Here is a 23,481-nt window from a genome sequence, read left to right on the forward strand (position 1 = left end):
TCTTCCATATTTCTAAATTAGACACGCGCTATATAAACTATGATATATTTTATCGAACAGTCACTCAACTCTCGCTTTAACGAAGTTCCTCTTTTTAACTTGCTACGAAAACCAATGTAAAACCGACGTATATAAAATACTCGCGAAGATTTTTGTACCAGAAACATCAATTATCTGTCCGCGGTTGCGAGTTTCGCTTACGTAACGAGATCAAATGAAAGAAGAATTAATGATCGACCGCTTAATCACGATCCTCATTACCAAGGAAATGTCGTTAACGAATCGCGTTGCATGTAAATACGAGCCGCTCCTTCCGCTTATCAGAAGTTGCGGCGTATACTCGTGAGATCTAGCGAGAGCGTGAGTAATGACCTCGATCAATTTTCAGGCTCCATTAACAGTGAATATCAGAAAAACGAACGGCGATGAAGGCGATCGTGTAGCAACCGGACGTCTTTTCAACGATGCAACGTCTTCCAGATAAGCTTTGGATAAAGGAAGAATTTAACGAAAGTGCCAAAGCTTTTGTCTAGCTCATCGTAAAACGCATACACTTTTACTCTGCTGAAGAATTAGCAGGAACCGAGATAAGTTCCTGTTGATGTCGGGAATTTGTAATTTTTTAAGAGAAAAAAAAGGTGGATCGTACGTTTCCCTGCCCTTTTAAATAATATCTTTAAATTTGTTACCCTTCTCGTGTTTATATAATCCGAACTGGACATTACATTTTAATAGATATTATTAAAATACGTAAGTTTCAAATATTTGGTTTTATTATTCGATGTATTTGTTATACCCTTTGCGCAATCCACGCTCTTTATGAATAGAATTATTAAAAAGAGGAAGATATCTGAAGAGATGCAAACGCGGAGGAGAAACAAGTGGAACAGCAGAATTAGATAAGCGTAGGATGGTTGTTTTTAACCAATGCTACTAGTATCACTACAGTGCTATGTAAATTTTGATTTGCATGCAAGACACATTTTTATGGGTGATACTGAAATATTTCGATTTTGGTTCCAATGGTATCGCTTTTATAAAAAAGGAGTCGTAGGCTTGTTAGATTTTAAACTTCCTTCACGAGTATATGACATGTTTTTCTTCAGTTATACGACGAACTGCTCTTTCAGATCCGCTTTGAAGAAGCGAACTGAAATGTTCACGAAACGTCGTAATAAACGTAAACAAATAACAAGATCGAAAGATCTCGAAGAATAGACCCGAAGAATCACAAATATACAATGTATATTCCCAAGCTGTAAACTGTAATATCTCTTCCTTATCTTAAGATCATAATTTCACCATGAATAATCTATTACCTGCAAGAACGTGTACATTAATAATTTCAATCGACTGCTACGAGATACACGATACTGTGTTAAAATCAATACTGTCTCAAATTCGTTATAAGATTAATTGGAATTTTATCAACGACATTATTTCGATAACATACTCTTTCGAGAGTGGTCAGCTTACAACCAAATGCCTGAGGTACTAGGAACCGTGGGTGGAACTTGCCCGAAAGTTCCCATATAGTACGCGATCTCGTTAGAAAGCCGTCGTTAATCACATTCTATTAGCAGTCATACATTAGAGGCGATGTTATGCCTTGTTAGGTAGTTTATTACTCTACCAGACTCCGTAGCATCTGCTGCGCTATATCAGCTCGATAAGAAAGTTCTTCTCTCGCCTCTGTCGCCATTTCGAGCTGTTTAGTGGCTCAATTATCCGTGATGCGACCGATAACGAAGCGACATCCGGTTAATGGACTAAGTAAGCTAATCTGGTCAAATCGCTTGTACAAGTAACAGTGGATTATGGTTAAACGATCAACGTGTAGATCGAATTTTGCTTCATTTAAGTAGAAATGAAATACGAAATATTACATATATCATTTTATAAAATATCACGATCGTTCAAATCATTGTGAAGGGATGGAATTTCTAGGAAAAAATTATGATTTTTTTATTTCGATCAGATCCGATAGCTCTAGTGCTAAGCATCATTTTATCTAAAATAAAATAACTAAAACTAAATGGTATTAAAATCTCAGCGTTCCCTCAGATAAAACTTTACATTTCAACTATCGAAAAATCACGCATCACTAGTTGCAATTCTTCAGAACTTTTTACTCAATTTAAGTAACCAATCAAGCCCATTTTTTATGCTAATAAACATATTTCTGAAAACACTTGTCTTTCACTTCTCACCTTGCGTTTTGCGACTTCGCTGTACTAAAAGAGCAAAATATAGCATTGAAATGACAAAAAATATATTATTATACAAACAAGAAACAATCCCTCTAAAGCAAAATCGTGCATTTTCGATCAGCTAGGTGAAAGAAAAATGTAATTTATTTAGTTAAAGAAGTTAATATCCCTAAAACGAGTAAGTCAATTTTCTGTGACCATTGCAATTTTACAAAGAAGTTTGAGTTGTATACTATAAATTCCACGCAAAGGACATTTATCTAATTCCTCGATCGTTTCACCGAGAAACATGGAGTCAATTCAAAGTCGTAAAATGTCGCCTGGAAATCCGATCCATCGCGACGATGTTCGTTCGAGGATGTTCGCGGAAAGTTTTGCAGATTAGAGGCCCTGTATTTCGTTGGCCATTCCCGTAACGATTATGGGAGATATCGTCACGATTGGGACGTCGCCAAATGCCCCAACTTCTGTCAAGAACCGCCGGAAGTACTTCACTAAATATATACTTGATGATGTGACTGCCGCAGTAATCCTTGCCTCCACTTTGCATGTAGTCGCTTAGCAAAGTCGATTATCTCTGCGGTGGTTCCGATCATAATTATTCAAAGCATTTGATGTTTCGAAGTTTGACGTTTGCTTTCATGTAAATTGTTTAGGCGTGTAAATCGGGATATGAAATCAAACGTGGTCGAGTCGCAGAACTAAGTTGCGCTGCCAATCAACCGTTGGAAACTCCGATATTTCGTGGTCCACATATTGCATAAAATAATATGTAATATTGTATATTATAATATAATGTATGTATATAAAAATATATAATAAAAACGCATTCCTTGCGTTTTAAGCGTGTGATTAATACGCTGCGTTTTGTTCCAGATAAGACGATTGAAACTGGAGAAATTACAAACATGTTATCCATCATCGTTAGAGTTTAAAATGTAAAGCATTTAATATTACCAAAGTTATGGGAATTGTACGCATGTATAATAATATGAATAATATTTTTGATAAATATATCGATACAAAATGTGCATGTTTGGAAGTATTAAGTGAGTTTAATAAATAGTCCTTGTCTTAATACCTTTAATATTTTCCCTCGAACTGCACTACAAAATATGTTGGATTAAATTTAAATGTTTCTTAATGCGCATAATCTTCGCTTAAGTGATTATTATTGTTGGTTTATGTTGATATACTTGTGAGAGTTAAGTAAAAAGGATGGTAGTTTAAGTTTGCTGAATCTTAGTCAAAAGAAAGTTTGATATGGTCTGAGTGGCCAAAACGGGAAAAGTTCAAGCGATTGTTCAACGTTATGACCCTAATAATTTTGAAGTTACCATCTTTATAATTCTTTTTTATGTTTCAGTCGTGGCATGCGTTTTGACCGTTGATTATCATTGTTCATGGAACATGTAACTGGAGGAATATGCTTAAATTTGCATCGATCAAGCAATAATCTACTACATACGGCGTTAAGAACAAGTTTCTTCTTTGCTTTTTCTTTAAGCTCACGCATAGGTGCAATGATATCAATTTATGTATAAATATAATTGATATAGAAAAATGATATCATCTATTCTTTTCACGAAATAGGTAGAGCATTTAGAACGTCTTATATAGACACGGTCAATCGAACAATCTTGTTTATCCCTTGTTATTTGGGATTAAACTTCGGAAGGCTTCTAGAACAAAGAAGTCAACTTCTCTCCAAGGTACTTCAGTAAAAACAAGCAGAAGTTCAGTAACATTCAGTTTATTCGCTTCAGCCCTCGCGACACGGATAAACCCCTCGAACTTCAATAAACTTACGCAAAGTCCTCACGTTAGCAAGACGCCGATGAAAATCGTACAAACACTGAAAACAGGCAACTGTTCGTGACAAACTTCACATTTTAAGTTATTACCAAAAATTGTATTCCCGATTGTTTGGCAGTTACAAAATTACGAACAACGTTCGCACAACTTTCATATCATCGAATTTCATAATATTGTAACGCTATCGTCTAGATCGAAGTTCGAAATTCGTCCTAAACTAATTTGAAACCAGCGAAATGATGGCTAAAACTGCCTCTAATTTCACATAGTCTACGTGACATTTCGCATTGAACAAAAAATCCCTCGCGTCGACGTTAAAACGTGATCGATTTGGCGTAAAATGTCGATACCAGATACTACTAATAATAGATACCAGATTATATACCGCTTTACCACCAATATAACAGTACCGAAACGAATATAGTTATTAATATTAATCTGCCTACTAATAATATCGGATTAGTATCGTTCCTATTACCCAGCATAGTACTCATGACACAAATAATTTTGGATCGATCTATATTACCAGGACGCTATAAAATCATCAACGCATTCCGAACCGCATTCTGTCCCCCTCCGATTATCGGTATACGCTTGATGACTATCGAAACGCCCGAAACACGTCAACTATATCCATGCAAACCATAGGCGAAGCGTCATACCGACCAAATAGGGTTCCCTTCAAATTCACCGACGACTCAATGAATCATGCCACGCGAATCGAAGTCTGACCTGTCAAGTGGCAACATCTGCTAGCAGTTACGCAATGCGAACAATTTCCTTAATTAGCCGGGGATGCATGGCGCGGCCGCACACGCGCTTCGAATTACACTCTGGTCATGAGGCGCGCGGATACGCGCCTGCTAAATGCGTGTGTACGCGTCTGTGAATCGCTAATAGCTGCACACAACGGGTTCTGGTATCGAGATCCTTTACGTGGCCACGAGAATGTCGGATCGAGATGTTAATACCGTACGGCGAAGCTGACTCGATCCGTTTTCAATGATTAATTGTCAGGTAATCAAACACGGATTAGTATTTCGTTCGTTCGCGATTTCGGACACCGTCGAAATTAACATGGTAATCTGCGGGCAGTAGAAGTTGTTTGCCGGATGTGATAACGTTTGGAGAACGAATGGAAAGTGGGATTAGTCGTAGAAATGGGTTTCATGGGATTTATTATGCCAGGGATTACCAAGGTTTATTAGATTATTATTTAATATCGTAATGGGCGCAAGGTACTAGAAGCTTACGATAAAAGTTTTTTAATTTTTAGTAAGAATTATGATGCGATTAATAATAATAAGGGTAATGAGTAATTTATTACGCGCTGAATTTGCGTGTAATTTTAAAAACTTAGCGGAAAGATAGCTACTGGTTGTAAAAAATGAGTTACCTACAGCATGGAAGTGTTTTCATATTTGCAAGCATATTAATTTTCCTATCAAAGCTTTATTTTATCCATAGCTTATTCCAATTAAATATGTTGTCTTTATTTAAATATTTGTATCACTTTTCCTCTAAGACACTTCGTATTGTTTACTATTCTGAATTGTTTAATTACTAGTCAGTTTAACATTTGGCTGTAATTTGGTATTGCTATTGCAAGCTCAAGTGTCACTTTTTTTCGAACGATTTTAGAAAATAAAGACACATTTATGTTTCAAGTGAAATTAATTTAATTAACGCGTGTTTATGATTAAAATATCAGTAAGATATTGTAAACAATGGTTCTGATGCTCTGTACGTACTTAAGCATCTCGTGACGACAATTAATATTCCATTTCGTATGGACAATTGTTCACAGTCCTTTGTCTTCTCAGACTTGGTAACTAGAAGTTCACGCAGGCTCTTAATTGAATTTCCTCGATTCAACGACTGTTTTCCTGTATTCGTACAAACAAATACTACGTGTTGCTTTTTGGTAACCAGAAGCCATGATAATTCACAAAGACATTTATATTCATTTTATATGAATGTACTAAGATCTTATAACAAGAGTCGTCGAATTACACAAATTTTATAGAACATCTTATTTTAGGAACATTGTTTGTTTATTTCTAAACATAATTATCGAAAATGATTTTGACATAAACTTGTTCTATAATTAAATAATTGTAAATAATATATGCATCTTTAAATATTATTTATTTATTTCCAAAGACGATTTTCCAGAAAATTAATTTGATATAAAAATAAATATAATAATTTTGACATAAACTTGTTCTATAATTAAATAATTGTAAATAATATACGCATCTTTAAATATTATTTATTTATTTCCAAAGACGATTTTCCAGAAAATTAATTTGATATAAAAATAAAGCAATTTTTCACAGATTCTGTTTCATTTGCTAATTTTGTTAAAGAGAAGAATTTAGCTTCAAAACGTTCGTCATAAATTATTACTTCTAACGTAAATATGAAAATATTATAATTTCCGGTAAATTATAATTGATAGACGACCATCTATAATAATTGCAACTTGATCATCCTGTTTCGTTGAAGACAATTATTTTCGCTGCATATGTTTGAACAAACAACTATGAATACGTTGAACAGAGGCAATTAGTTTACGTACATTCGTTAAATTCCCATTCGCCGATGAATTCGCCAAATAAAATTGCGGTCCGCGGTTTGGCCGGCAGTCGGATCTCGAAACCGAAAGTGGAGCGTTTCGTAGGAGTTTAAAACACGATTTCGTTAAGCCGATATCGTTTCGACTAAGCTGCCAGTTAGAGGAAATATCTCAATGACGAGACGCTCGATTGCAGATTTTTCGCTATTCCAACGATTATCGATAAAAACGGCAGCGCACGGGACAATTTCGTGGAAAATAGGTGAAATAAAACTGCGAATGGTTTCAACTGTAAATACACATCTGGCAAACGGTTTCACATATATGAAATTTAAATACATGACGTTCAATGTGATTAATAAAGATTTTTATATCAATTATCGTGTAAAGGTCGAAGATAGCCAAAGTAACGTATTTAATGTAAAATATCATACACATTTCGTTCGACGATCAGAATAATCTATACTCGTTTGAAAATATGTAATCCATTCGCGTTCCTTCTTTCAGTTTGGAGAAATTTCCGAATGATGATATTCGTACGTGAAGAAACGACCGCGAACGTGAAATTGAAGGAAAACAGATGTGTGACTGACGATATTTGTATGCGAAAAAATGAAAATATGAGACTGAAGCTATTAAATTTTGGTTCTATAATATATTAGGCGAAGAAATTAATTTCGAGTTTTGCGAAATAAATTTATCGTTTATTTATTATTTATTTTGCCTACTTTCTAAATACTTGTTGATGTTACGTTATAGACATATGTTGCGTTTTAGAAACGTTGAAATTCCATAACAGTGGAAAAGTATTTAAATTTAATATGAATTCGTAATTATCGATTCAATGCGCGGATATCGAATTAATTTCTACACCTAATATATTGAGAAATTACAATTTCTAGCATGTAATATATCGGAAACCAATTTGTCACGAGTTAAAATACGATATTTCATCGCCTTATTCACATTTCAACGTTTTAAACTGTTGACTCCTTTGACGCGGTAATCGAATTTCGTTTATTTTGCATTTGCACGAAACAGGCATTCGTGATAAATTAAAGTCGTTCATGGTACAGAAATATCTACGACAGAATTAGTCGCGTCGAGCTCGATAAAAATTTTATTAACCAAACACTGAAACACGATTCTCAATACGCGTTGTTTTTCACGATACAAAATGAATTTGTCGACAGCTTTGCGATTTTTTTAAATTATCGACCCTTCATAATATTTCGTGTCATTGAAATTTACCTGATATTGTAGAAATGCTTTATCGTCGATGCTTAAATGAATGGGCTCCAATGATTTCAGTTTGCATATTCAAATATTTCCTGCGTACTTTCATTGTATATTCAACGAGAATTTTTTACGAGATATGAATTTCACCGACTTTCGGATGAGGCATTGTGCTTGCGTTCGCGTAATTGTTTTAACATCGATCTGACAATCATTCAATGAAGATTAATCGAACAACATTTCATATGCGGCCTGATTATTTGATTTTCGTTTATCTGAATCGTTATCACACTTTTCTAATTAATAATACAAATTTCAAGGTAAAATTCATATCGTAATTTTGAAAGGGATATTTCATTTACAGAAATTCCAAATTGGAAAATATAAAGGTCATTACAGAAAAAAATGTATAGAAAATTAGTAAAGGAAGCAAATATTTTTTATTTTTTCATTATGAAAATTTCCTATATGCAGATGTACTTTATGAAGTAGTATTATGATATCAACGCTTCTGGTTCCAGAACGTATTCGAATAAAGGCGATCTTTGATGATTGACCTGGTGTTAGAATCGATTTAAAATGCATGCACCATAATGCCAATTCGCATAATGCATACGCTACAACCTTCATTCGACCAAGATCTATTTTACCACGTCTTTCGACAAGTCCAATGTAATTTTTAATTATTAAAACATTCATACAATTGTTACTACGAAATATCAAACCCCTCATGCGAGTTTAATAATAATTAAATAAAAATAATTAAACTTACACTTGTTAACTTAATTCTAAATACTATTATTAAATTGGATGAAACAATAGTTCGAAATAATCGAAGGCAATTTCCGAGAACCTTTTTCAGAAATAGAGATATTTCCATGATTTCAAGATTTCCATTTCCTTTAACGGTTTGGTTTCGTATACACTATTTTCATGTATCTAAGTTAGTATTTTCGTTCGAAGCCAATTCAAACATACATTGACTTTAATGCTCCCTTTCTGTGTCGTACTGGAATGGAGGTAATATTGTAATGGTAAATAGCAACGAAAATAAATATCGATACATTGAATGTCAGCGAATTAAAGATTCAAATAGTATCAGATAAATTTAAGTTTTAAGTATATACTATACAATTTTTATACGGATTCCTTCCAAACCAGAAATTCAATACTCATAACCGTTTAACTCTTAGATACGTGTTATGGAACATCGGCTTTCTCCATTTTTCTGACTATACGTATACTTTGATAACGTGGTATAAAAGTAGCGTATAAAAAGTTAGTTCGTTGAATCTTGACTTTTAGCAAACAATTAATTGATTCAAAGTGTGTTAAATATCGCGGTGTAAAAATTTAACGTTATCGACAAAAAGTTGATACCAATGATAGATGCGAACGTAAATAAAATCTTCCATAGGTTTATTTCAATCTTTCTTATACTCTCTACAAATAGGCTGCATGCATATGCAACAGCAAGTATCTCCCTCGAACGGTCTCCATCAATAGTAATCTCGACAAACGAATCTACGGACAATTATTTTCGAAAATCGAATCTTCGCTACGAGAAACAATTTTTCTGTTTTTCTTCGAACGTGTACTTTTCTGATCTCGTTGTCGCTACACCAAACCAATCTTCCTTGACGCCAAGGTTCGTTACAATCGCCATTTCAATTTATCTTTTCGATCTCTTTAAAACTACTGTTGCATCGGGGCCATTCTATCGAAACCGCGAAAACAATTATACGAAACGAGTAAAACAATATACAAGAGAACAGCGACATATCTCTGTGAAAGTACGAAAGGATCGTCAGCTACAGTTTCACGCGGCTATCGACAGCCAGTAAATAGCACGCCGCTGGAACAGCAGGAAATCCCATTTCAGATTTAATTAGTCGTGTTCCCGTTGAACGGTGAAAATCCCGCGTTAATCGCGGCCATCGGCCGACCAGGATGAATAAAATGTCGACTTCTGAACGCCACGTGGCCACTGATTGGAAATCGACGAACGATGAAATTGGAACTCGGAAACTGTCCAACGAATATTCGTGTTGCAGGTAAATACCCATACGTTGCGCTGGCCTTCTGAGGAACGTGAATAGCGTTATTAGCTAGGCGACACTGATTCGATTCGTGGATCATTGACGATCGAATGCATGATGAACTCAGGCTGATGAATTGTCATTTGAAATATGCGGTTTTTGGGACGGATTTAGTGTAGAAATATAGATAAGCTTTTACTTCAGAATATAAAGCAAAAGAATAATTACGTCTAACACGTTGATTTCCACGGTGGTCATCGGTGACCCACATTTCTTTTGATAAGTCTTTTAAAATGATTAAAATAAGACAAATATCATGGACTAAAAAATTGTCAATAATGTGACTGACATAATTAAATAATACTGTGAAAGAATAATATTGTGATTACCAGTGGCGCACATTTTAAAAATGATAATCTTGTAGAATTATTAAAACGAGATGAAGTCCATGGACCAATGTATTTTTAACAGTGCGAGTGACGAAACGAAAAGAAGCACAAACAGAATATAACATTATTGTGCTGTATATTTCTCAGGACAAAATATATAAAATTTATGCTGCAGTCCACGTGCCAATTATAAAATAGGAATAATAAAATAATGACTTAACATTGGAATTAATACTCTACATTCTTTTATACTCTGGAATGATTTAATTGCAGAAGAAACAGGTATCCATTGAATGTAACTGAATTTCATCAAACATTCTGAATTCTTTCAACTCTTCAACGATTCATCCACGATTCTGCCGCTTCTTAATCATGAGATCTTGAATATCTTATAAGCATCAAATATTCTGGCCACGTACATCCAGATCTGCGCATGGCATCATGAATATTAAATCTCCACGCGCATTTCCTGAATTACTCCTCGCTCGATACCGATACTTAGGCGTAAACATTCGTACTACTCTCGTCGCTAGGCTGCCAACTTCACTTCATTCCTGACAAATTTATTTATTTAGGTGCAGCGATGCATATAACGTATATAATATACAAAAATATTGGAAATATTCAAAAGTTGCAATTTTCAGTAGGCGAAGCAAATTGTTATATAGGTTCCATGCTCGTAAAACAGTGTAGTCTACTCGTCTCTCGTCATCCACGCAAATTCTCATTCGCGAAATCTAATAAAATACGTGTAGGATACGTGAATGAAGAATTAAGTATTATTCGAATGTTTTAGTTGAATTACGGTCATAGTTATCGTAGTATCGTAATTTTAAGAGAGGTCGTGTAGGTGGAAGTACGGGTCAATAAGGGAGTAAAATCAGATCCATCGACAAGATCCTTGGTTATGTACAAGACCTGCTACATTTACCATATTTGGACTTGTGCGAGTGACAGCGTGCGTGGGACGTAAAATAGGAGGAACGAATGGAAGAGAGAAAAGTGGAGAAGGATCTTTCCCCGAAACAAGAGCATTCTGAGTCGTTCGAGAGAATTGGAGATTCCTGAGAACCGGAAGGATTACTAGAGTCGCTTGAACGTTTATTGCGAATCGTTTCCTGTTGATTACGATTGCTAAATGTCTCGAGGATGATAACTAAGAAAATCGAACCTCGGTAAAACTCGGTAGAAAATTGTTTCGCCTGCCAAATATTATAAAAGGCATTTTGGATATTTTATATATACCGTTTCGTATTATATTACATTTATTCGATACATTTTGAATTCATAATAAGTTGTTAATTCAAAGTTAACACTAGAACTACCGATAGTTGACACGAAGCTATTTTTACCAAAACCAGTCAAACTGACTGGTCTTTAAAAATAATACGTAATAGAATATTTTTATATTTATTGATTTATTATTTTCTTACAGAAGGAATTCCATGTTATGTAGTACATTTTTACAACTAAAAACGAGGGTTGGCACATTTGTAAAATTGTAGAACCAGTCATTTTGATTGGTGTGGTATTTCCAGTGATAGCATCTAGCGATGTAGCGATCGATCCGGAATTTTTATAATAACTGATATCATCATACCGAATGATACGCAGTAAAAATTTAAAAAACGTGTGGGAAGTTGGTTAATTGGAGTTCGATAAACAGATTGCAAGACCCTTTTACATTTTGACTAGTATTGGTATAAGTAGCCTTGGTACAAAATTTTTTTGAGTTTGAGTACATAAAAAACAAAATAAAATTCATTACATCATTACGGGAAAAAATATAACATAACGTAGGAATTTTAAAACAAAATTGTAAAACCAGTCAATTTAACTGGTGTGGTAGTTCTAGTGTTAATATAGTCTCAACGCGTATATATAGTTAGAGAAGTAATTCCAAATTTTTGGCTGGTAAATCACGAATGCTATTACGATAATAAAAGAGCAAGTAATCTCTGATTCTACTTAAACGCTTCTTCCTCGCAACATTTTTCTTCGCAAAAGTACAAGTAACGCATTTGCGTGTTAAATAACCCTGCCGAGTTCGTGCACTCGAAACGAAAACACTTGCTCGCCGTAGGACTGTCATTTTGTCGATAACGCGAGTGAGAGTGGTGGCTGGAATTCCGGAGAAATTAGTTCGGCAAAGTAGCTCGTTTCCTTTCGACTCTATTTATCATTTCTCGTCAGACCGGGGCCGCAATCCAGTCGAGTTTCCTTCGAGTCGTTTAATTATTTCTATCAGTCAAGCGGAAACGCGTGCTTACAGACGCGGAAAGAAATCTCCTTGTAACGGCGCGTTCATCGTATTCCCATTGGTGATATAATTGAAGATTCGTTGCGTTCGCGATGGCTGCGAATCGACGTTAAAACAACGCGAATCGCAGGAAGCAATTAGAATTGTTACGACGAAGAACGACGTCCAGGGGAAACAAAAGTTCTCCGAGCGACTTGGTTCTTCGTTCGCAAGCGATCTCGATACGCTAAGTTAATTCGAACGAGAGACTCAACTTTTTCCCTCGTAATTCATCTCGAGTATTACTTTTGATTGAATCGAGAAATTATGGAAGAGTTAACGGCTAACTTGTTATAGAAGAAATATAGAGAAAAGAACTGTTGATTTTTATCAGCGGTCGACATTGGATAAAAAGAGAAAAGAGCATTTTAGCATAATCCTATTTGTTAGTTGAATAATTATTAATTATTCTTCATCAGTCGAAATTATCGATTAAGTTTTATCATTTTTGCAAAAAGTTGGGTCATATTTTAAACCTGTAATGTTCGCTGTATTAATAGCTGCAATATTTTAGTGTTTTTAAAATATACGTAACGTGAATTGATATTAAAATATGAACTTTGTTGCAGTACAGGATGGAATAGGCAACAGTAATTTTTGTACGCGCACGTGTCATACGTTAAATTCCACGAAAAGATACGAATGAGTTAATTTTGTGTGACCCATCATATGAAATTACAACCTGCTTTTTATAAAAATTATTTTTCATAATAAACATGAAAGGTCCTGTAGATTTCCATTCTTTATTCCACATATCGTTTGATTAATTTTATTAACTGCAATATGTAAAAGTTTTTCAATGGATGACTGAATTTTATATTATAACTTTTATTTGTTCGTATAGTATGTTTCAAGCTTGATATACAAATTGTAATTGTTTTAAATTAACAGAGTCTCAACGATAAATTTAGTTACTTCTCGTAAGATATAAGATTAAACTTAAAATATCGAAGAAGAAAACCAACAGATGTATGTAGGGTGCACGCGCTGTAACGATGATCAAATAAAATCCGTTCAAGCCGAAAATCGTGATACACGAGGGGGAAAGTTTCTCGAACGATGGGAGGTTGGAAAAGAGGAGCAACGTTTACTGTCTACCATGAAATACCCATAAAAGTCACCTAAGTTAACACTGCCATTACAACTTACGGTTAAGTTCTAAAATGCTAGTAAAAATCTTCGGCGCAAGAACGTCGGATAACCATATTATTGGATAAAGTTGGTATACTGCGTAATAAAAAGAATTTAGTTGTGAGAAAGAACGGTTTAACTTAATTGCATAATTTAATTTCAGAAAAATGAAACGTATAGGAGAAACGTTTCGAGTTTTTCAACGTTTGTAGGATGTACTTCAAGTTTTTGGTACAACTTCCATTCAAATTATAATTAAATCGTTGTCCTATTTAATTTTGTGGAAAATGTTTCTGAAATTGATTTCTAGAAAACAACGATAGTCTGAATTACAAGATATTAATTGAATCTTAGTTTGGTAAATTTCGTAAAGAATTATTTGTTATCAATTTGATGGAAATGATCTGTCATTAAAGGAATATAGTGAGAAATTTGGTGTCCATCTAGATATTTCCTTTTCTGTTTAAATTTTCCATAAAACGATCTTCAGATATAATCCATTTCGAATGGAGATAAAAAATAATTGACTTTGCTTTAATTTGAATCTGCTTGACTAAAACCAGACAGAGATGAAATAATCCAAAGTATCCTTCTCGATTGTAAAAAGAACGGCGAATACGTAAAACAGTAGAAAAATAAAATGACCGCGAGGCTGAAACACTTTGGCAGCGGAAACAACGACGCGATAACAAGACCAGAGTCGAGAGCAAGATCAGGGTCGAGTCCAAACAACACCCTTGAGACACGAAAATAAAACAAACATAGAGAAACAATTTCCTAATTCTTGCTGTGCAGATTCTCAAGCGTGAAAGACTTTCGCGTAAAAGAAATAATCTTCAGAGCGTGTGTATTGTGGAAACCGAAGCGAAAAGAACTAAAGTTGTGATAAAACCAACGATTAAATGCAGAAGAAAGAACAGAAACGCTAAATTACACACATGCCTACTAAAGCACAGAAGAGAAAGAAACGTAGGTAAACGCGCCTTCTTGTGAAAGGAGGCGGGAGAAATGAATCCAGCCATGAAAAACAAATTATTCAACAGGGAAAACAAAGAACAGTTGTGAAAAGACGGTGGGAAACGAGCGCTGGCGGGAGAAATGAAAAACGAGCAGGTCAGCATTTGAACGCAAAAAAAGATTTTCGCGGTAATTACGGAGCGTTTACATTAGGATTATCCGTGAAGCACGTTCCATGAAACGACCGAATTCTGCGGTTTTCGGTGTCTGCCGCGATTAAGTGGACATGTTTAATTTCGCTCGACCCGAATCCTTGTCATTGACGCCGCGTGAAAAGCACCTTCTGTTTCCGGAATGAAATGAAGCGACAGAAGCGACATTCGTGCCGCCCTTTGAAAAGAGTATCGCCCTTTGAGGGGAGGAAGTTGCGTTCAACAAAGGAGCAACGCATGAATTGGTTGAATGAGGCATTTCAAACATGGAAACTCGCGAATAACGTAGTTGCGTTTGGAATATTAAAAGGTCGTTCTTTACGCTGCTGGCGGGATATTCGATTCTTTAGGGCTGAATGGGAATACATAAAATCGTCATGATTCGGCCGAGATAACTTGAATGAAAGAGAACGACCCGGATTTGTATGATACCTTTCTACTTGTATGTAATCTGAGGTTGGTTATGCCTGAATGAGAATTATTTATCTCTGGTATTTCTGTCGCTGTTCTGGAGTATTTAGCCGCTTAAAATACAGATTTGCGAACTTGTGAAGATGATGTTAATGGAACGTGATGTTTTTAATTTACGAAGGAAACGGGTTCTCATTAAAAAAATTACAAAGTTCTTTCGGCGATTTTGTTATGGAATTTGTACAGAGTCTTCGAAATTGTTTAATCGAAGTAAAATGTTTCAGTGCCTAGCTATATAATTTGTTGTTGCAATTCGGTTTTTATTTGGAAAGTAGGTGTATGTACGATGAATATTTTGAATAAATTTCGGTTAAATTTAACTGCGAATACAGAATATGAAACAGGCATTTAATAATCGGCCGATAGATGAAAACACGCGTCATTGTAAAATCGGAGAAAATGACATTTAAACGATATTCAAATAAATATCAGAGAGGTGCCGGTAATAGATAACGAGTATAAATATCTTTAGAAATATATTTTTGAAAACAAATCGATCAGTTATTTTATATTTCATTTCAAAGGTCAAGAGTCACGGTTTCTGAAGAACAACACAGACGACCCCGATATATCACGCTAAACGTCTTGTTACGGGTTTACGCGCAGATTTACGGGGGCAGCTCGCAAAAGTACGATGAAATCCGGTGGTCACGTGAAAGTCGCTCGTGAAATTCCTTTCGGTGAGACCCGGATATTCGTCAGCGAACTGTGAATAAACGTTTGAACGCAACGGAAATTAAAGCGACCACCTCGTTACAGGCTGAGAATCATGCCAGAGTAAATTAGTTCACGACTATTTTTCATAAAATAGCGCGTTGGTGGTATTATTATAATAAAAAATTTAGTAGACGTCATATTATTGAAATTATGACAACATATGTTGACACAGAATAATATTACGACTTACTTGAGCAAACTGATTGCAGCCAAACGAATGGAAAACATAATTAATTCAAATTATCAGAATTTTAATTTATTCTGCTTCTCGGAGGCTTTTTATTATTTTTATATAACAATTTCTAACACCTGGTGAACCATTCGCTAGTGTTTTAAAAAGTACACCTCCTTTACTATAAAGTTTCCATTTTTCCCTTCATAATTTTGTTTAATCACATCGTTGGGAGTTCAGAAAGAAAACACCGTTAAAAACATCGAATGTCATTAAAATTTTATCAACAGACCGTCTTCGTTACGATCTTGTTCAAATTATATTTCGTAAATTAATCAAGATGGATATTGATGTTAAAATTTTAAAATACATCCATTAAACAGACTTTTCTTCTAAATTCTCATATTCCGTATTTACGCGAAATTTGATACAATTATTTCATATAAATTCCAATTGACGTAGCAGGGCATTAAATGTCCAACGATATGTCAAAACTTTGAATTACTTTAAACCTCCTATATTAAAGTCCGTCTGGGCCGGTGTCGTGTTACACAACGTGCTAAGAAGATTGACAGAAATCCAAGGAAATGAGGATCTAAAATCCTGATTAAAGTCTCATGAGTTATATATCTTAACTTTAATTCGGTCGCTGTACCGAGAACAATATAAGGAGGCGTGTAACAGCGCGTGTCATTGCGTCAATCGATGTCGTTACTCGATGCTTCAATTTATATGGTGAGTGCCACTATATCGAGTTGGACGAACCATGACAATTCGCGCGTGAACTCGCGAAAACTCACGACGAGGATCGATACGGTCTAGGCTGAACGTGTACGCTCGATCAATACGATGCCGGACGTTAATTAAACGTCAAATGCATCCATTAGAAAACGAAGTTTCCCTCTCTAGCCGCAACCTAAAGCCCAATTCGCACAGCTGCCTCGCTAGTGAATACTCAACGATTCGTATATAACAATATTTTGACGTAATTCTCTCTTGTTACGGAAACGTTTCTAAATTGTTGAACGATACTGTCTGGAGTATTTAGATACTATGACTAAACTAAGATTGTTCAAACTGACCAATTTCTAATTTGAATGATCGTTTGAACGAACAATTTCATTCGATAAAGTCAGAATACTACGATTGTAATTTATCTTGTTCCTGAATTAGATTATTTATGTTATTGTTTTTATTAAAGAAGGGTAATTCGTGGTTTAACGTGTATGATATATAATAGTTAAATAATTAAATTAATATTACTTTTTTACTATTTGTATCGAAGAGAACCTAACTTTGTTTCAGATCGTGAGTTTGGATTAGAATTAACAGATGATATGACGAATAAGATTTCAGAATCAATTACGTTCGTTTTAGTATACTTTAGTGTACTTGTTCTTGCGTAATTTTATATATCACTTTTCACCTATCTTTCATTTTAATTTCCACGGTAAAAATCAGCAATTTCAGTATTATATTCGTTAGGACAGATATATCGGATAAGAATAATGATTTCTTTTAACACGGCAGAGAAGAACGAAACCAACTTAATTACTGAAGTCGAATATGATTTCTTTCATTTATCAGTCAGTTGCTTCGGCTAATTGAAATATTAGAGGTATCGATAAATTCTTCCCCTTTCGAGCCAATTTCTTCAATTATATCTTTTGTGTACGGCCGGCATCTTGCAAGGAAGATCTATAGCTCAATTAAGCTGATCAATGGAAGCATTCTGAACTATTAACAAAAGTGAATGTGGACTATAGTGGCAGAAAAATAGTATGGACATATAATAAAACCTCCAATATAAGAAATGATTTACCGCTATTAAACCAGGTTTAAAATTTCGATTTTTCTTCGAATAAATTCATTGTTTCTGTTAACACGGTTAATTTAAAACTATCGTCATACTTTATAGTTTAAGATCATGGTTCCAATTAAATTTAATTCCATATTCTACATTACTTATTATCGCCAATTACATTATTTATTTATCATAACCTTTTTTTTTTTTAGCTCTAATAGATATCATTGAAAGTCCGCGGGGATACAAAAGAATTTCATTGATAATGAAATCCACATCTGGCGCAGCTTCTTTCTTTCAATGCTAGATCGCGAATACTTTTCGTAAACCTTCTTTTCTATCCGGGTTCCCTCGAAATCTTCGAAGGGATCTAATATTTTTCAACTTCAATTCCTTGTTATCCCACATCCAGTCGCTGAGTCGTGCGATATCTACGTTATATTTTACGCTGATCTCTGCGAAACCCGTGGCAGATTCAATCGTATGCGCTTGAAACGAGAAATTTCAGCGGTACAATAGCAAATCTCGATCAAAGTAACGAATTTTTAGGAAGTAAACTGGCATCTCGTGGAAAACAACAAATACCCGTGGAAAATTTAATACTCACCTCCTCCCAAACGAGTTGTTTACTTAATCCGGGACGGAGATTCATGATTTTCAGTTCGGCTGACTTCAGGACGCCGTCCTGGGTGAACTCGACGTTCGGCTTCCCCTGATCACCCTCCACAGACACGTTTTTCAAATACCTGGAAAGAGAGGTAATACGATTCTGCCTTGAGGATAACTCGTCGATACAACACCATTTTAGTTTTATGAATTCTTTGGGTTTTAGGAGAACGAATCTTTTGAGATTTAGTAGCTATAAAAAAGCAAGTTTAGAAATATTCGTGCTACTACAGTTACGTACAGTCCACGTTTCTAAATAAATTGCAGATGTTTATGCAAATTTATATTTCTTACGAATACAATTAATGAAATAACGCTTAACTAAAGATTTGCTTCAACCAGCAATATCTTGCATGCTTTTTGTAAATTTGAATTCACCATAAATCCATGAACATTCACAGTCTATCCACGAATAAATAAATTTTCTTTCTCATTGCTTCTTACTTTTCTTCTTTCTCGTATTTTCTCATTTGTAGCTTCGTTTTCTTAATTTACGGGAAAATACCTCGATCTTAAAACTCGCTCTTGTTGTTACAACAGATCTGTCCGCGATCGCTTCGGTCTGCAAAGAATTGACTTTCTTCTACGGGTATTTATTATGTTCCTTCTGTTTCTGTAACGATGAATAACAACCCGGCGAGTTTTACTTCGATTTTTCTCCGTCTTGACATTTTAATTTCTTTCATTCAAGAGCTACCACTTCTTGCCCATGAATAACGCATTATACTTCATGTGCAGGTCAATCCCGCTCTAAAATCTGCCTTTCAATTAAATACGATCTATGATGGAAAATAAATACGATCGCAATGAGACGTTAACGACATTCTGCGCGATTTTTATTCTTATCCTAATAATTCGAAATTTATCGTAATAATCGAAGTAATGCATGCAGAACTTTTAAAAGGTCATTTTTTTCATCCCACGCATCAATTCCGATAAATTGATATTACCAAGTGAATTTAATCAATGTTCACATTCCCCATGGGTAATTAAGCCAAGGTTATCATATGCGTAACGATTACTCGCATCATACAACTGTACGCTCTGCCATCGAATAAATTCATTAATTAATTATACTCGAAATTTATGGTTGGTGGAACTGTTAATTTCATATCATAAATTGCATGCTAGATGATGCTATTATCTTAACTGTAATTTTAATGAAATTACGTGGCCAATTAATTGAAATGTAATGTTAAATGGTTTCTCATCTGCCAAAGTGGGATATATCTATTTCATGCAATTGAATTTTATAGAAAGCAGAAATATTCTATATTAAAATACAGTATCGACTCGTCGTTGGCAACAGATATTATCTAAAATGGTATTTCGTTAACTTCTTAAGGTTTACTTTTGTAATGTCGCATTTGTCGTAGATTAACTTAAAATTCCGTCACCGCAATATCGCGTGACTGGATTTTGCATATTAAATCTCTCATCGTAAATTCAGAACTTTTTACGCAATACTTTTTACGCAAAAATAGATTTTGATGCGATTACGGTAATATAACATTTATGTGATAAAACAACGAAATGAAAAAAAGTCCTCTTTTTTTGTTTCCTTCGGAATAAAATAAAATTTAGCGAAAGCTCGGGAGATCATAACTGTGCAGATATAATACCGAGATAATATAAAAATCGAAATAGAAACATGAATATAATATTAGCGAACTCTTAAAATATTATGATCATGCAATTCTACAAGAGTTGTATTTTCAAATATATATTCCTTTTCTACAATCATATACCGAACCTAAAAATGTTGGATTAAAAGCAGCGCTCACTTGAAAAACAGATCCCCAGCGTTCCAGCGGGATTCGCCGTAGCTTCCCTCGCAGCTGAGCTGAGTGTTCAGACTGAGATGACTGTTTGCCGGATTGTTCAAGAAATCCTCGGCGCCGTACGCATAAACTTTCACCGCGGTCGTGATTTCGCTGACCAGACGTTCTGTGCTCGTATCAAAATGTACTCCTGAAAAAGATAAACCAAAACGGCGAGTCGTAAAAATTCTGGAATTACATGTTAAAAAAGAAAAAAAAATGATTTCTAATTAAGTGAAAATACAGTCTGCATTTTATATAATTTAAATCATAACGCGTTTAGAACTTGATCAATAAGCGAAATTTGAGTTCGTCAAAACTGTTTTGAAGAAGGAAACGAGGAGTAAATAACGTTAGTTGATAGACAGGCTTCGTTCGAATGGATTTAATTAAATTCTCCTGGATACAGCTTGCTGTCCTCGAACGGTTGCTAAAATGGAAGACACGCTGATCGACAGGAACGCGACTGCTCGGTTGACACAGCTGAAGCATATTCGTTGGACACTCGGTATCTGGGAATTGTTTTCTTTCATTTTGCTTCTTATATCACCGAATAACAAATGAGCGATTGATAATTTATCGCGTGAAAGAAGGTTATATTATATATAGTTATTGATTGTAACAGGCGACAGCGTCAGTAGTTAAACTCGAATCAATCAGTGTCAGACACAGTTTAATTATCACAGTTTAGAGAATGCGTGTGGGGAAAAGTACTACGAGAAGTTATAGTATACTCTCTATTGTGTTACAGATGGAATATTCTTGTTCCAATTTCGATTAAAAGCTTTTAGGTCCGAGAACAGCTTATTATCTTAATAAACGAAGCCACAACAAAATTCAATTAAACACTGCAATAGTTTTATGAAATATAACGATACTTTTAGAAACGATTATACAGAGTGTGCCACTTAAATATTTAAATTTTTGCCATTTAAAGTTATTGAAGTTATTCAATTGCGTGGATACAAAAAGTATTTTATGTACAATGTAAATGGTATCGAAAAACGTTTATATACAATACAACATTAGATGGCTATTTGTATGTACAGTGGTGTGTACAACTAGGATATCTGCCTATAAATGTATAATGAGAAGTAAATAGAATTTCTATAATTCCACTAAGGAAATCTCCTTATTAAAATCTAATAGCCATTCTTATCGAATATTTGACCGGATATTTTATTTTAGTTCTAAAACTAGCGGCATCCGTGCAACATATTTTTTCTTTGAATTTCGAGTGGATGTGTGATATATGATATATGATATCCCTCTGACAAGACCACGCGTTGAAAATCGATGAGACTGCAGGTACAAATAGAAACCGTTTTCGACTTTTGCGGCTCCCACTCGTGATTGCAGAATATTTGTCAATACCAAAACTTGAATTTTTTGCTGCAGATCTAGCTTTTTCGTTCTTTTCTTTTTCATATTTCCTGCCTTGTTCGCCGAGCATTCGCGTTCGCGTATGCGCGCCCCCATGCGACCAACATCGTTACAGTACCTGCGAAAATATTGAATTCAGAAATCTTTCTGTCACCGGCGCGCTCGTTCAAGAGTCTGGATTTTCGTGAACGATGAAAACGATGTGAATATACGTATCTTCCTCTTGGATTATCCACGAAAAAATAGCCGAGAATAAATCGAGCGAGACGATACGAGAGACGGATATTTAAGGGAAATTAGAAAGAGGCCACCTTTCAGTTGCAGTAATTTCATTTCGCGAACGTTATTATACCTCACGCGTTCTAGTTTTGAAGCTCACGAAATTACTCGCGAGGGAGAAACGTGTGCAAATTGTTTTGTATTGTCCCAGAGACATGTTAGCGGGAACAGAAGACGTTTCGTGTCGTCTAATAAACAGCTTCGCGTTGGATCCTCGGATAACAAGATTTTATAACGCTTGTACTTAGAGAATGTTAGCATAAAAATTGCAATTGTATCAGGAGAGATCATAAATATTAATATTTCTCCTTTTTTAAAATAGAAACTTAAAAAAAAAAATCACACGAAATCATATCTTCAAGTCCTTTAATCGAGTTTTTGATAGAAATTTTACGAAGCTCATAAAAATTAATTTTTCTTTCCCTTGTTCAATAACTTTATAAAAATCACGAGAAATCGTTAGAATTAATTTCCCTCTCTTTTTCTTTTACGAAAAACTTAACGTTAAAGATATCTGGCGAATTATTATAGAATTTTAGTGACTGTCTAAGCTCCGTAATTGTCATCTGAACGTCAGCATCGATGCCTATAAGAAACTTTTCCATGTTAAGGATAACGGAAGAGAGTTGCCGCTTGTTAGAATTTTTAGTTGTTAGGATCGAAAGTCGGTCGATATTTCGAGTGGCCAGTCGTTGAAAAGGAGATTCAACGGGGAGGCGAGAATCACGGAAATCGGAAATTGATGCCTTCCTCGAGATTCTGTCGTGGCTATCCTCTTGGGAGGAATAAATTCATCGAATTCTGTTCTGCAGGAACACGTCGAACGTCATACGCTTCGACAGACCTCTCGATTTCGTAGAGAAGAAGCACAGATATGACGCTTCCCAATTGAGTTTCCAATACTTATAGGTAAAGGAGAATTTTTTACTCATTTCTGGCTAAATCTATGTTTCTTTGAATTTTTTCTTCAGGTTGGAAAGTGAATAAAATTAATAAAATAACGTTAATAGCGGTAAATTAATGAAATAATGTTTAATGAAAAAAAATGTTTAGCCATGTATAATAAATATTTAATCGGTATTCATTGAGTTGATTTTGAAAACAGCGTGTGATACAATTTCGACCATCTTTTATTTGTTTAGATGAAACTTTTGCCACGAGGAAATTTTATGCGTAACACAAGCATTGTATAAAAAATTTCCTAAGTTTGAGAAAAATACGAATAGATGGTTTCTCGGTCCAATTTTACGTTATGAAATTTATGAAAACATTAAATCCCTTTTCGCTTATTAAAACAATAGTA

General features: G+C 34.8%; 1 protein-coding gene across 13 annotated transcripts in view; it reads right to left on the reverse strand.

Annotated features, from left to right (window-relative positions):
* The window catches only part of LOC100643486 (glutamate receptor ionotropic, NMDA 2B), a 360,187-nt gene that overhangs the window by 56,263 nt on the left and 280,443 nt on the right, over window positions 1-23,481 (reverse strand). For all 13 annotated transcript variants that reach the window (XM_048407837.1, XM_048407845.1, XM_048407842.1 and 10 more), the window contains 2 exons: window positions 20,481-20,667; window positions 18,638-18,776 (listed from right to left, as the gene is read on the reverse strand). In XM_048407837.1, coding sequence (XP_048263794.1) covers window positions 18,638-18,776; window positions 20,481-20,667 — 326 coding nt within the window. The remainder of the gene's footprint in view (window positions 1-18,637; window positions 18,777-20,480; window positions 20,668-23,481) is intronic.

Source organism: Bombus terrestris, chromosome 7 (genome assembly GCF_910591885.1).
Source record: "Bombus terrestris chromosome 7, iyBomTerr1.2, whole genome shotgun sequence".
NCBI classification, from domain to species: Eukaryota; Metazoa; Arthropoda; class Insecta; order Hymenoptera; family Apidae; genus Bombus; species Bombus terrestris.